This window comes from Podarcis erhardii (assembly GCF_964252035.2).
Source record: "Podarcis erhardii genome assembly, chromosome: 10".
Classification (NCBI taxonomy): Eukaryota; Metazoa; Chordata; class Lepidosauria; order Squamata; family Lacertidae; genus Podarcis; species Podarcis erhardii.
The window spans coordinates 16,247,421-16,260,542 of NC_138500.1; the positions used below are offsets into that span (position 1 = coordinate 16,247,421).

At 45.4% G+C, this 13,122-nt stretch overlaps 1 protein-coding gene across 5 annotated transcripts in view; it reads left to right on the top strand.

Annotated features, from left to right (window-relative positions):
- LMO3 (LIM domain only 3) overlaps positions 1-5,395 on the top strand; it is a 97,863-nt gene extending 92,468 nt beyond the window's left edge. For all 5 annotated transcript variants that reach the window (XM_081880208.1, XM_081880210.1, XM_081880209.1 and 2 more), the window contains exon 4: positions 3,599-5,395. In XM_081880208.1, coding sequence (XP_081736334.1) covers positions 3,599-3,704 — 106 coding nt within the window. In that variant the 3' untranslated portion in view covers positions 3,705-5,395. The remainder of the gene's footprint in view (positions 1-3,598) is intronic.
- The last annotated feature ends 7,727 nt before the right edge of the window (positions 5,396-13,122 follow it).

Consider the following 13,122-nt stretch of genomic DNA (forward strand, 5'->3'; position numbering starts at 1 on the left):
ACCTGGAGATGCCAGGGATTGAACTTAGGACCTTCTTCTTGCAAGGCAGATGTTCTTCCACTGAGCTATAGACCTTCCCTAAGGGAAGCAAGAACCACCTTTGTTCTGGTGCAGCTCTGGGAAGGCGTGCATGAGGCAATGCTACCATTGTTGTGGTAAGTGAGGATAGGCATGCGGGTGGCACTGTGGTCTAAACCACTGAGCCTCTTGGGCTTGCCAATCAGAAGGTCAGTGGTTCAAATCCCCACAACGGAGTGAGCTCCCGTTGCTCTGTCTCAGCTCCTGCCAACCTAGCAGTTCGAAAGCACGCCAGTGCAAGTAGATAAATAGGTACCGCTGAGGCAAGGGAGAAGGGCTACCCCTATGCTATCCACATAATCAGTTATCAGAAACCAATATATTCAATATATTCAATATATATCCACATATGCTTATACAAATCAAGGATTACAGTACTTTAAAATCCATTTTGAATCAAAAGGGAAGCTGTGCTGCAAACTGCTTGAAACGGCAAGAAATTAGGAGCTGACCTTTCCCCTAAATATCTGTGCACCCCGGACAAGGGGGAAAGACATGAATCAGAGATTCTGGTACAAAATCCCCTCAGATACAGGCTAAATTAATCCACAGAACAGGAAGAGCAAAACCACAAAATGTCCAAGCTCCCTGTCCTGTCATAACTGGGGGAAAGGTTAGACAGAGTGTCACTACAAGCATCGGAAAGCAGAACTAGAATCCGGTGCTGACCAAGGTTTGACCGGGGGTCAAGTAGCGTGACAACCGCTTGCTGATTGGCTGATTCACGCTGACAATATTATGAATCCTTCCTGATTGTCTCATGATCAATGATTTGCTGTGTTCTGCTCAGGTATAAAGACCTCTGGAATTCTGTCAATCGGGGTCCCCAGTTCTTTGGAAAATATTCCAACTGGGTACCTTATTGCCTGGCAATAAACCTCACCTTCTTATTCTCCATTGCTGTCTGGCTGATCTATTTTTAACACAATGCGAGTACCTCTTTGCTTCACCGCTGTGGCAGGAAAGTAAACGGCATTTCCGTCATGGTGTCCCGTTGTGCCCGAAGCGGTTTAGCCATGCTGGCCACATGACATGGAACGCTGTCTGCGGACAAACGCTGCCTCCCTCAGCCTGAAAGCGAGATGAACGCAGCAACCCCATAGTCGCCTTTCACTGGACTTAACCACCCAGGGGTCCTTTACCTTTGTTGTTGTTGTTTAGTCATTTAGTCATGTCTGACTCTTCGTGACCCCATGGACCAGAGCATGCCAGGCACTCCTGTCTTCCACTGCCTCCCGCAGTTTGGTCAAACTCATGCTGGTAGCTTCGAGAACACTGTCCCACCATCTCGTCCTCTGTTGTCCCCTTCTCCTTGTGCCCTCCATCTTTCCCAACATCAGGGTCTTTTCCAGGGAGTCTTACCTTTACCTTTACCCCTTTACCTAAGTGAGGATGGACCACTCTGGCCACAATCAACAGGGGAGATGTGATTGGGGGGCAGACTCTTCTCCCCACCAACCCACACCCAGTTATATATTCATACGAGCTTCTTTTTATATAACTGAGGTATGCTTTGTGGGAAGAAGAACTCTGCAAGTATTGGGCAATTTGGCCAGAAAAGCTGTTTAACATAGGGGGTTTTTATTTTTGCCAAGAAACAAAAATGGTCAGGTGCTAAAGAGCTCAGAAAATAACTGCTTCCCCTCTGCAGGAGCCCTTTTTTATTTCCATCTGCTCCATTCAATAAGATGTAGGTGGAATATAACGAAATATAAAAATATGTCGGGGAAGTGGGGGGGGGGAATCTGAAATTAGGAGTGTGTGTTTTCTCTATGAAGCTGCTTTGACCATAAATAACTTGAAAAGCATTTTCAGGACCGGTTCCATAATCTGTATTTTCAGTCAAGAGCTATGAGCAGGTATTAATCCGAGAGATGGGGGAGAGAGTGAGGTGGGGAGGAGAGGGGAGTCCACACATAAACAGCCCAATTTTCCTTCAGGAGCCAAGCTAATTCTTTTCAATCCACTTTTTTTATTACACTATTTTCCCTCACTCTATTTAGCGAGCATAAGGATAAATTTCCAAAGCTACCCGGTTGGAAAATAAATGGGTTCGCTGTTTGTCTAGCATTCCAATCTTTACAAATGTAAATCAGCCCAACTGCTGCCCCATTTAAAACCTCACAACTTCACAAAACATTAAAGGCCTCCTTTCAATACACAATTTACTCTGTGACAATTCCCTCAGATTTCTGCTTCAGACATCATTAGAAACTGACTGACTGATAAAAAGGGTGGGGAGGGTGGGGGCCCCACAATCGAAGGTCGCCAAGGTCAACTTGTGTAATTATACGTACTTTTACTGGGTCAACTACACCAGACACCGCTATTTGAAGGTTAAATTGTTACAATTAAGTACATATACAGCCTATTCCCATAGCTACTCTGTTGTTAAATCTACCGTAAACAACGTGCACATTTATTTCTGCTTCTAATTGTGTCCAAGATGTCGCTCGCTTGGAAAATTATACGGCAAAAAAGAACATTGTAATCCATTACCGAATTAAACAATAGTTTCGAGAGTAAAGCGGGTAATTAGCTGAGGGAGACTGGTTTTCATCTGTCTGCCTCAATGCTAAGAAGTTCATTTAGGTTACTCGATTTGGTTTAATTGGAGCTTTTGGGTGTCGCACCTCCCAATATGTTTTTATAGATGGAGCGTTGGCCACAAACAGAATGTGACCCCCCGATGCACGATCATTCATTAGCGAAAGCTCTTCTCTGCGCCAAAAGACCCCTTGGGGTGTGGTGCTCCCCTTGTTTCTCCAGGCGGGCGTTAAAAGAGAGCTCTCTTTTTGTTATTAAGGAAAAATGAACCCACTGAAAAAGTAATGCCCAAGCCACACTTAGTGTGAAATTAGCTTGGCTGTATATAAAGGCCAATTCACATGACCCCTCCCGGGCCTGAAATGTCGATTGACAGCAATGCGGATGGAATTAAATAGTGTGATGAAGCCACCAAGTGAAGATTTTTGTGACGCTTGTGGTGCAGCCTTCCCTAAGCCGGGGCTGATGGGAATTGTAGTCCCAAACATCTGGTGGGCATCAGGTTGGGAAAGGCTTCTTTAATGTCTAACGTTCTATAGTGCCACCAAGAGAAGTGGTCAACAGTGGCTTAGTCTTTATACAACTGCTGTGGTCCATGGGTTCATAACCCCAGGGCTGGATTACTGCAACATGCTCTGTGTGGGGCTGCCATTGACTCTGCTCCTGAAGCTCTAGCTGGTGCAGAAATTGATGAGGGAACATCTGACACCATTGTGGAAATGGTGCTCATCTACTACCAAGCCTGGTTCATGGTCCTTGTATTAATGTACAAAGCCCTGGACAATTTAGGTCCCTGGGTATATTCAAGTTCAAACACTGAGGTCATCGGCAAGAGTGTTTCTGGTCGTTCCCCACATTGGCGAGGCTCATCCGATGACAACAAAAAACTGCTTGTTTTCCTGACACCTATGTTTTAAATGCAACTTGGATCCTCCATGTTTCTCATCTTATTTTCCCCCTCTTGTATTTCCAGATTTTGCGTGGGAGACAAATTTTTCCTAAAGAACAACATGATACTGTGCCAGACAGACTATGAGGAGGGTTTAATGAAAGAAGGTTACGCGCCCCAAGTTCGCTGATCCGATGCCTCGTCGCGGAGAATATTGAAGCACTATGTTCTTACCCTTTCTTTTCTTTGCTTTTGTTCAACGTGTATATATATATACATATATATATATATATATTAAAAAGAAAAACAATGGCAGAACCTACTGAATAGCGTAGAAATAGGGAGACAGGATGGTCGTGTGGAATAAAAGGCGGACTTCAAATATATGTAGTGGAAATTGCACCAGTTCACAGTTGAATGTTTATTAAAAGATAATGTAAATACTTGCTGGAGTTTTTTCCCCTTTCCTTTTTCTCTTTTGCTTGCTGTTTTGGTTATCTTATTTTACTTTATTTTTTCTTTTGCATCATTTGGCATGAGATGCTTATTTTGGACCAATGTATATAATGTACTGTAATATTCAAAGCACAAATGTAATACAGTTTTATTGTGTTACCATTTGCTTCTTTGTATTGTTGCATTTAGTACAATCGGTGTTTAAACTTTATTGTATATTTATGCTTTCTGTATCTACCAGCTATTTTGAAAGAGCTGTATCTTTCTAGTAAAAACAAACCAAAAGCAAAAAAAAAAGAGAGAAAGAGAGAGAGCCAATCCCATGCATTCTTCTCCGTTTTAAGAGCTTCACAAATGCTTGATCTATTGAATTAAAACTGATGGGTAAAACTGGCCAAAGTTAAGTGCACAGTTCCATTGACTTGAATTGGGTCTATTTAAGTGCATGCTAAACTCTCCCATTGAAACCGATGGGATTCGGAGGTGCTTAATTTCAGACTGGATTATAATTCTAGCCACCACGCTGAAGCTTCCGAGGTTCTCAGTCTTTCATTAGATCACATGCAAGCTTTTCTTATCATTACTATTATTATATTGAACGATGTTAGCTATTTTATTCCATACAGTTCAAAAAGTACTTTCTGTTTGCTACAGAATTTCAGCGGGGGTTTCCCCCCGCAACTTTGTTAGCAGTACTTCTCAACCTTACGGAGTGGGCGTTTAATTATTTGGGGCGGGGGCTACTGTGTTCTGTATACTTCCCCCCTCCGATATATATATATATATGTAATTGCTTGTTTCCAATATAACTGGGAATGAAGAGCTGAGCCCCAATGCAAATCAGTGCCTTTGGGTGTCATGTAAAAATTTTATATGTATATATATATTTCTGAAGTTATTTTAATGTAGCATAGTGATTTCTGCTCCTGTACAGAAACGTTATTTAAGAAAAGAAAAATCAGTGTCCTGCCTAAACATCTATCCGGTTTGGGTAGAGCATACCTAAGAGACTGTCTCCCTCCATATGACCATCACAGCCCATAACATTGACCAAGAGTGGCCTCTTGAGGTCACCTCCTGACTAATAACTCAAGACATCTGGGCCTTGCAGAGGGGCATTCCTAGGGGCTGCCCCACAGCTAAGGAAGTGCTGTCATGCTGGAGACTCGCCAAAACCTGCATAACCTTTCAGAAGCAATGTCAGGCATTTTCGATATGAGCTGCTGTTTTTCGGTGGGGGAAGGGGAGATGGAAATGAAGAACCTCCACTCAGAGCGCTGAGGCTATCACATCTGTTGACTTTTGTAGATGCGTTTAATCAAAATTCGACTGGATATTGTATTCTTTGTTTCTTAATTTATTGTTGTCCATTCCAAGTTGTTTGGGGTGGGGCAGTCTAAAAATAAATAAACTCTAAGGATTGGATGGCAAAATCTCAAGCTGGTGCTTCTCTTCTACCGACTCAACACCACCACTTTTTTTGGGCCAACTACCAGTTGCCCAGTTACCACATTTGCCACTGGTTTGCAAAGAAGACAGCGGCCATCACTTCACGTAACCTAAAATTTCTCAGAAAACAATTTTGAGTAATTTTCAAAAAGTTCTCCTAAGCTGTTAGAGAATTTCAGTCCTCCATTAGAAAAAAAATTATCAGTGAAATTATCTTTCCAGCCCTACCATCTATGAGTTTGGGGTACAGCTGTGGATCCAATTTTAATCTCTGTTGGCTAACATGAGTTTCATTCCTCATTAAGTGAGCATCAGTTTCTCAGGAGAAACCCTTGGGAATATTTCACCGCTTCCCCAAAAGCACGCAGCAAAATGCTCTCCCCAATTTTGCCACCTATAAATAGCATGGGATGTTGGGGGGTGTTATTTTAGCACCAACCTTTGCAGCTCTATGGTGTCATCCAACCAGAATCCGCTCCTATGTTTGATATCTCTACCTGATTAAATCATGCAACCCTTTTTAGACAGTTTTTAGACAGCAGAGGTGAGGAACATCAGGTCCAAGGGACCAATGCAGTTCTCCTGGCTTCTGTCCAGTCCTCAGGCCCATATGCTTCACCCGGTCTGCTTCCCATCCTTTCTCCTGGCTGGAATGTGCCCTTAAATAGCAAGAATGTCTCCAACTTGCCCAAATGGAGGTGTGTGTGTGTGTATTAGGTGGCTTCTGCACAGCACCAATTGACCCTGCTGTGGCACCTGTTAAGAGTGGCACCTGCACTTACTTACTTACCTCTACCCGGCCCACCACTGGCATCCAGCTCCTTCAAGGTTGCCCTCAAGGTATTGCAGCCTCCAGGCTGGGCGAGGGCAAAACAAACCCTGCTCTACACTTTTTCTACAGGAAGGCGATTGTGCCATAGCCAAGTAGTACCATTGGTTCCTTTGGGGCAACACTGACTGCTTTTCCTTTGGGGCATCACTGACTGCTTTTGGTTGGTGGTAGCTCTTCAGTGCATCATGCAGGGGGTGATCATGTCTGTTTCCACCATGGCATGTCAGATACAGACCCCACAGACAGTTTGCTGTGGAACTACAGCTGTGAAGCGAGGGTGACCAGCCACATTATCCTGTCATCTGCCTATATGGCATGCTTAGCACAGCTGTGGGGTTAGGAAGCATCCAGAATAGAATGCAGCCATACTAGAAAAGAGGGAAAACTATGGGATATGATCAAGATCAGGCTTCCTCAACCTCGGCCCTCCAGATGTTTTTGGCCTACAACTCCCATGATCCCTAGCTAGATGGGAATTGTAGTCTCAAAACATTTGGAGGACCGAGGTCGAGGCAGCCTGATGAAGATGATCCTATTTCCTTTCTTAAAAGCACTCACCACGAAGATATTCATACACAGATGTGCAAGAGCAAAAGTCTCAATAGGAATAAAAATCTAAAAACGGCTATTGGCCATGAAAGCTTAATTGAATTAATGGAAAATAATGGATAATATATAATGGATAATAATAATAATAATAATAATAATAATAATATACAATAATATACAGTAATAATTTATTACTTGTACCCTGCCCATCTGACTGGGTTTCCCCAGCCACTCTGGGCAGCTCCCAACAGATTCAAAACGGAAAACATCAAACATTAAGAACTTCCCTAAACAAGGCTGCCTTTAGATGTCTTCTAAAAGTCAGATAGTTGTTTATTTCCTTGACATCTGATGGGAGGGCATTCCACAGGGCGAGCGCCACTACCAAGAAGGCCCTCTGCCTGGTTCCCTTGTAATCTCACATCTCGCAGTGAAGGAACCTCCAGAAGGCCTTTGGAGCTGGACCTCAGTGTCTGGGCAGAACGATGAGGGTGGAGATGCTCCTTCAGGTATACTTGGGCTTGGGAGAGACTATGGGCTTAGCCACACCTCCATTTGGCCCACCACTTCCCCCTGGGGAAACCCAGTCTTTGGAACAAATGGTAGTAGGGTTTTCTGCAGAGTGCCAGCAGGGCCAAGGCAAAACCGCTGCAGGACAGGACAAATGGAAGTGTGGTTTAGCTCTGTTGCAGCTTTTTGTTTGCTACAGAGGCAACTGGAACTCATTCCCAGGTTTGTCAGCATTTATCACATAAAGCAGTGGTCCCAAAGCTTCCCCCAAAACTGCAGCATGGCAACACCAACATCTTTTATTATATGTACTAGGAGCTGCACCCCTGCTCGCCAACCCCACTCCCCCCTTGCAGGGTTTCGCAGCTCCTGCTGCCACCGAGGGAAGCATAATAAAATTCAGGTTTCTTCCACATGCTTCCCAAAGGAGCAGCAGTGATGGCAGCCTTTCACACACACCTTGCCACTGCCACTGCCACTGCCACTGGCTCTTTCACTGTAAACCCATAGGACAATCTCCCCTGTTCTCTCCTTACAGGTGGTCAATGCTACTGGTTGCTGACTGTCTCATCGGAGCTGCATAGAAATTTGCTCAACTAAATTGGCTACAGCAGAAGCTTTCTATCTTTTTGAGTCCACGGCTCCCTTAACCAACCACATTCTTTCTGCGCCACTCCTGTGGGGCTCAGGAGCCCAGTTATGTCACCCCTTTCCTGCACCCCTTTTCGAACACCCTCCCTTGTCACTAAGTGTTCCCTCAGCCTCCTCTCCTCTCCCCTCTACTTGGGAGTCATCTGGGCAGCTGCTGCTGCTGTCCCTGGTCTCTGAGCTGCCCCCCCCCCAAGAAGTGCCCCCCAGAGGCATCATTCGCCTGCAGAGCTTGTAGCCAGGGCTGCTGTGATAAAAAGCTGTGCAAGCCTTTGGAGGCAGAGACACGAGAGGACATCAGAGGAGGGAAGGAGGGAAAGAGGGACAGAGATCAGTGTTGCCCACAGCACCCCTGGCTATCATTCAAGGCACCCCAGGGTGCCACGGCACACTGGTTGAAAACCACTGGGCTACAGTGACTGTCTATAGGGGGTTGGTTAGCTGTGGTTCCTGCATGGCTGGCAGTTGGACTGGGTGGGACTTTGGGTCCCTTCCAATTCTCTGATTCTAGGACTGGCAGCAGTTCTTGGCAGCTTCTGACAGTCATCTTTCCCTCCCCTACCTGGGGATGCCAGGGATTGGATTGGGACCCTCTGCGTGTGAAACCTGAATTACATAAGCACGGCCAGATTGGATCACTGTGTTTGGTGGAGTTTTATCCTGATCATGAGTCATCACTCTTTCAAAATCACATGTCCCAATGTTCTTTTTAAAAAATAATAATAATAATAATAATAAAATTAAAATTAAAAGAATGCCTCCCCTACATCAGTTTGCAGTTGGTTTTAACTACCAGTGAACAAAAGTGTTCATCAGAGAGAAAGATGGGGTGGGGGGAGCAATCTTGTTAACATTTTTGGACTCTGCAGGCAAAGGGAGGGTTTTAAAGATTCCCACTTCCAACACACGCACACAATGTAATGCTAAGTAGTTTCTTGTAATTTTCTCAGCAGTGGGCAGTTTGCAGTCATCTGTGCCTAGAACAAATCTTGTCCAAAACCACACCCCCACTCCCAGAAGATCTGGGGTGATTGCTGGGCATAATTTGATGCATTTAATTGATTGTTCTGAAAGCTTCATCTGTGCTGCCACCGCCCAACTACATTATCAGTTTGCCCATTTGCAGTTCAAGGGATTAAACAAAAAATCCACCTAAATCCTATAAACGAATATTGCACATGGGGTCTAAATAAAGCATAGTTTCAACGGCCCTTTGTGCCATATCATGCCCCAGCGCCGCAAATGAAGGAAATGCAGTTTGCCGTCCTAAACCCCATAGCCTAAGTAAAATAAATAGCATCTCCTCCCCAACTTAAATGCATCGGCTTCCTGGTTCTATGTTCTGCACTCATTGCAAGTGCTATTGAGTGGAATGGGTATTGCTCAAGAACTCTCCTATGGCTGAAGGAAAAGCTGTATTCTTTTCCTTTTCAAACGGCAACCATGCAGGAGAAGCAAGCAGTTGTGCTCCCCACAAAAAAAAAAAAGAATACCACTCAAATGCACATACTCAATTATAATGCCAGAGAGCGATGGGCAAGGGAACAGCTTAACATCACTAGTTAGCAGTATTATAGAAGGAGTGGTGTGAAGGAAAGCATCTGAAGCTGTCAGCCACCTGGCTCAGATACATTCCAAATGCCCTTTGGATGATTTAGTTCTCCTGGACCTGCCATTAAGGAGGCTACAGGAAGGATGTTCGGCTCCTTCCTTCTCTCCAGCATGTCCCTGGGACGAAAGCTTCCCAGAAAATATCTCATGTAATCAATGTGTTCAGAGAGTTACCCAGCACAAATTACTCATTAATTCAATAGCGCACAGTAAAAAAAGAACAATTAATTAATGAGTCACCCTTAGATCACTTTGATTGCAATGCGGTTTGGTTGACGCGGCAGACACTTACAAATGAAGCTGCTTTCCCATGTTATAGATATATAGATAGTGCCATGGCCAGTGTCATATTTAACACACGCCTACGAGTAATTGTGTGATTACTAGCTTCATTAAAGTGGGGCATAGGAAGAGTGCCTTCTGTCATGGATATGCTCCAAGACAGAGGAAACCAATTATTCAATTTTATTTGATTTGCAAACTTCGCCGTTCTTATCTTGTGCTCCCTAACAAGATCGCCCATCGCTGTTATTCCCATTTTACAGATAAGAGGCTGAAGCTAAAGGCTTTTCCGGATTATCCATTGGTAGTTCAACAACTCTGCAAGTTGTTTCTCATTTCTTGTACCAGAGCCAGCTGTCAGACACTGAGCAAACAGAGGAAGGGGACACTCGAACTCGCGGCTATCCAACGAAGCTGAATGTTGGGACGGATGAAATAAAATACTTCTCCAGGCAACACATTGTTAGTTAAAACTATGGAACTCGCCCCAAAGGAGACCGTGATTACCACCAACCTAAAGTAAAGGTAAAGGGACCCCTGACCATTACGTCCAGTCATGACCGAGGGAGCCAACGTACAGCTTCCGGGTCATGTGGCCAGCATGACTAAGCATCTTCTGGCAAACCAGAGCAGTGCACGGAAACGCCGTTTATCTTCCCGCTAGAGCGGTACCTATTTATCTACTTGCCCTTTGACGTGCTTTCGAACTGCTAGGTTGGTAGGAGCAGGGACGGAGCAACAGGAGCTCACCCCGTCGCAGGGATTCGATCCACCGACCTTCTGATTGGCAAGTCCTAGGCTCTGTGGTTTAACCCACAGCACCACCCGCGTCCCGACCACCAACCTAGATGGCTTTGAAAGAGGGTTAGACAAATTCATGGAGGAGAGGGCTATTGATGTCTACCAGCCATGTGGACTATGCTCTGCCTGAAGGCAGCAGTGCTTCTTGGTGGAAACAACTGGAGGAGAGAGCGCTCTTGTGTTCAAATCCTGCTTGCAGGTTCTCCACAGGCATCTGATTGGCCAATGTGAGAACAAGATGCTGGATTAGATGAGCCACTGGCCTGCTCCAGCAGGAAGTTCTTGTGCTCTTACTATGTGGAGGCCAGGTAAGGTCGTGGCTAAAGTGTCCCTCCATTGTAACTTCAGAAGAGATGCACATGGGTCCGAGTTAGTCCCAATCTTCCTTCTCCTCTATCCTGTAGGCCAGGGGTCAGCAAACTTTTCCAGCAGGGAGGCAGTCCACTGTTCCTCAAACCTTGTGGGGGGGCGGACTATATTTTGAAAAAAATATTGAACTAATTCCTGTGCCCCACAAATAACCCAGAGATGCATTTTAAATAAAAGCACACATTCTGCTCATGTAAAAACACCAGACAGCCCTCACAAATAACCCAGAGATGCATTTTTGCATGGCAAGTTCCTGCCTCCCCCAGAGGAAATAAAGACATATGACACCAGTATTTAAGGTTAATGGGCTAAAAATGGCCACAACTTGTGGCTGGCGCCAATTTGCCACATGGAAAGATTCCTACCAGGCCCCTCAACGGAGACCAACCGAGGTCCATAGCAAGGTCAGATGGACAACCTAAAAGGGAGGGAGGGTGGGAAACCGGAGCGTAGAAGCGGCCAAAGAGGGAGATACCCCGGGCACGCCAGCGCTAAATAGCGCTAGCCACACCCAGCCAACCAGCCGATTGGCTGGCCAGGCGGTGACACAGCCAGGAGTTCCCTCAGTCGCGCGGAGGCTGCAGGCTAGCCCCCGCGCATGTGGGGTGGACGTGAAGCCCGCAACCCCACCTCCTCTCCAGTTCGGAAGTGGCTTAAATAAAAGCACACATTCTGCTCATGTAAAAACACCAGGCAGGCCCCACAAATAACCCAGAGATGCATTTTAAATAAAAAGGCACATTCTACTCATGTAAAAACATGCTGATTCCCAGACCATCCAGGGGCCAGATTTAGAAGGCGATTGGGCCGGATCCGGCCCTCGGGCCTTAGTTTGCCTACCCATGCTGTAGGCTCTTCTTTCTGCAGGCCAAGAAACTATAGCCTTTGCTTCTTAACATGCCCTAATAGCTCAGTGGGAGAATACATACTTCTCATGAAAAAAGGTTCCAAGATCAATCCCCGGCATTAATCTCTTCAGTTTAAAAGGATCATAAGGCCAACCAAGTTTGACACCAAACGCATCATTGTGTTTAAAATGCAGGTTTTTAAAAAATGCAAATAGTATCAACTGGAGGTGGGGGCAATAATGATCAGGATCATGGCAGGCATGGAGTGGGAATTTAACTCAATTTGCATTGCAGAGAAATCCCCTACCGGGGCCAATGGGATATTTCCCCCCACAAAAAAGATACATTAAGAGCTAACCCCACCCCCTGCCTCCACCTGCATTCCTGCTCTGCTTCCTATAATAATTTTCAGGGGGTGGGTGGGAACTGGTGCTTATTGCATTTTTGAAAACTTGCAGGTTAAAAGCAAAGAAGCATTTGACATCCCATCTAGCTTGGCCTTTCGATAGGTGATGTGGAAGACCACCTTCCTGGAACTCTTGAGAGATGCCACTGTACTGGGTGAGGGGAGAACGTGACGTGGTACAAGGCAGCTGCTTGTATTCTGAAAGGCTGCCCTGCAGAAAATGGAGCAGGCTTTTTATCTGTTGCTCTGAAAGCATTAAGGCAATTTATCTGATGACATCACACCTCCTCAAGACACAAAGCTAAAGGTAAAGGTAAAGGGACCCCTGACCATTAGGCGCTCATCTAGCTTTATTGGCTGAGGGAGCTGGCGTACAGCTTCCGGGTCATGTGGCCAGGATGACTAAGCCTCTCCTGGCGAACCAGAGCAGCACACGGAAATACCGTTTACCTTCCCACTGGAGCAGCACCTATTTATCTATTTGCACTTTGATGTGCTTTCGAACTAGGTTGGCAGGAGCAGGGACCGAGCAACGGGAGCTCACCCCGTCACGGGGATTCGAACCGCCGACCTTCTGATCAGCAAGTCCTAGGCTCTGTGGTCTACAGGTTCATAACTCTGAATCATGTCTCAGTTTAAAAGCCCTTAGGCTTTGCCAAGCTTTGACTTGGTAGACTATTACCTGCACCCTTAAAACAGTCGAACGTTACTTTCGTTCTGTATCTCATGAGCATTTAGCTTCTGAGAAGACTTTACAAAAAATCTTCAGTTTTGCATTTCATTCCTTCAAATAAAATTCACTTTTGAATGAAGAGAGCGGCTTTCATTCTATCATAGCTGTCAACTT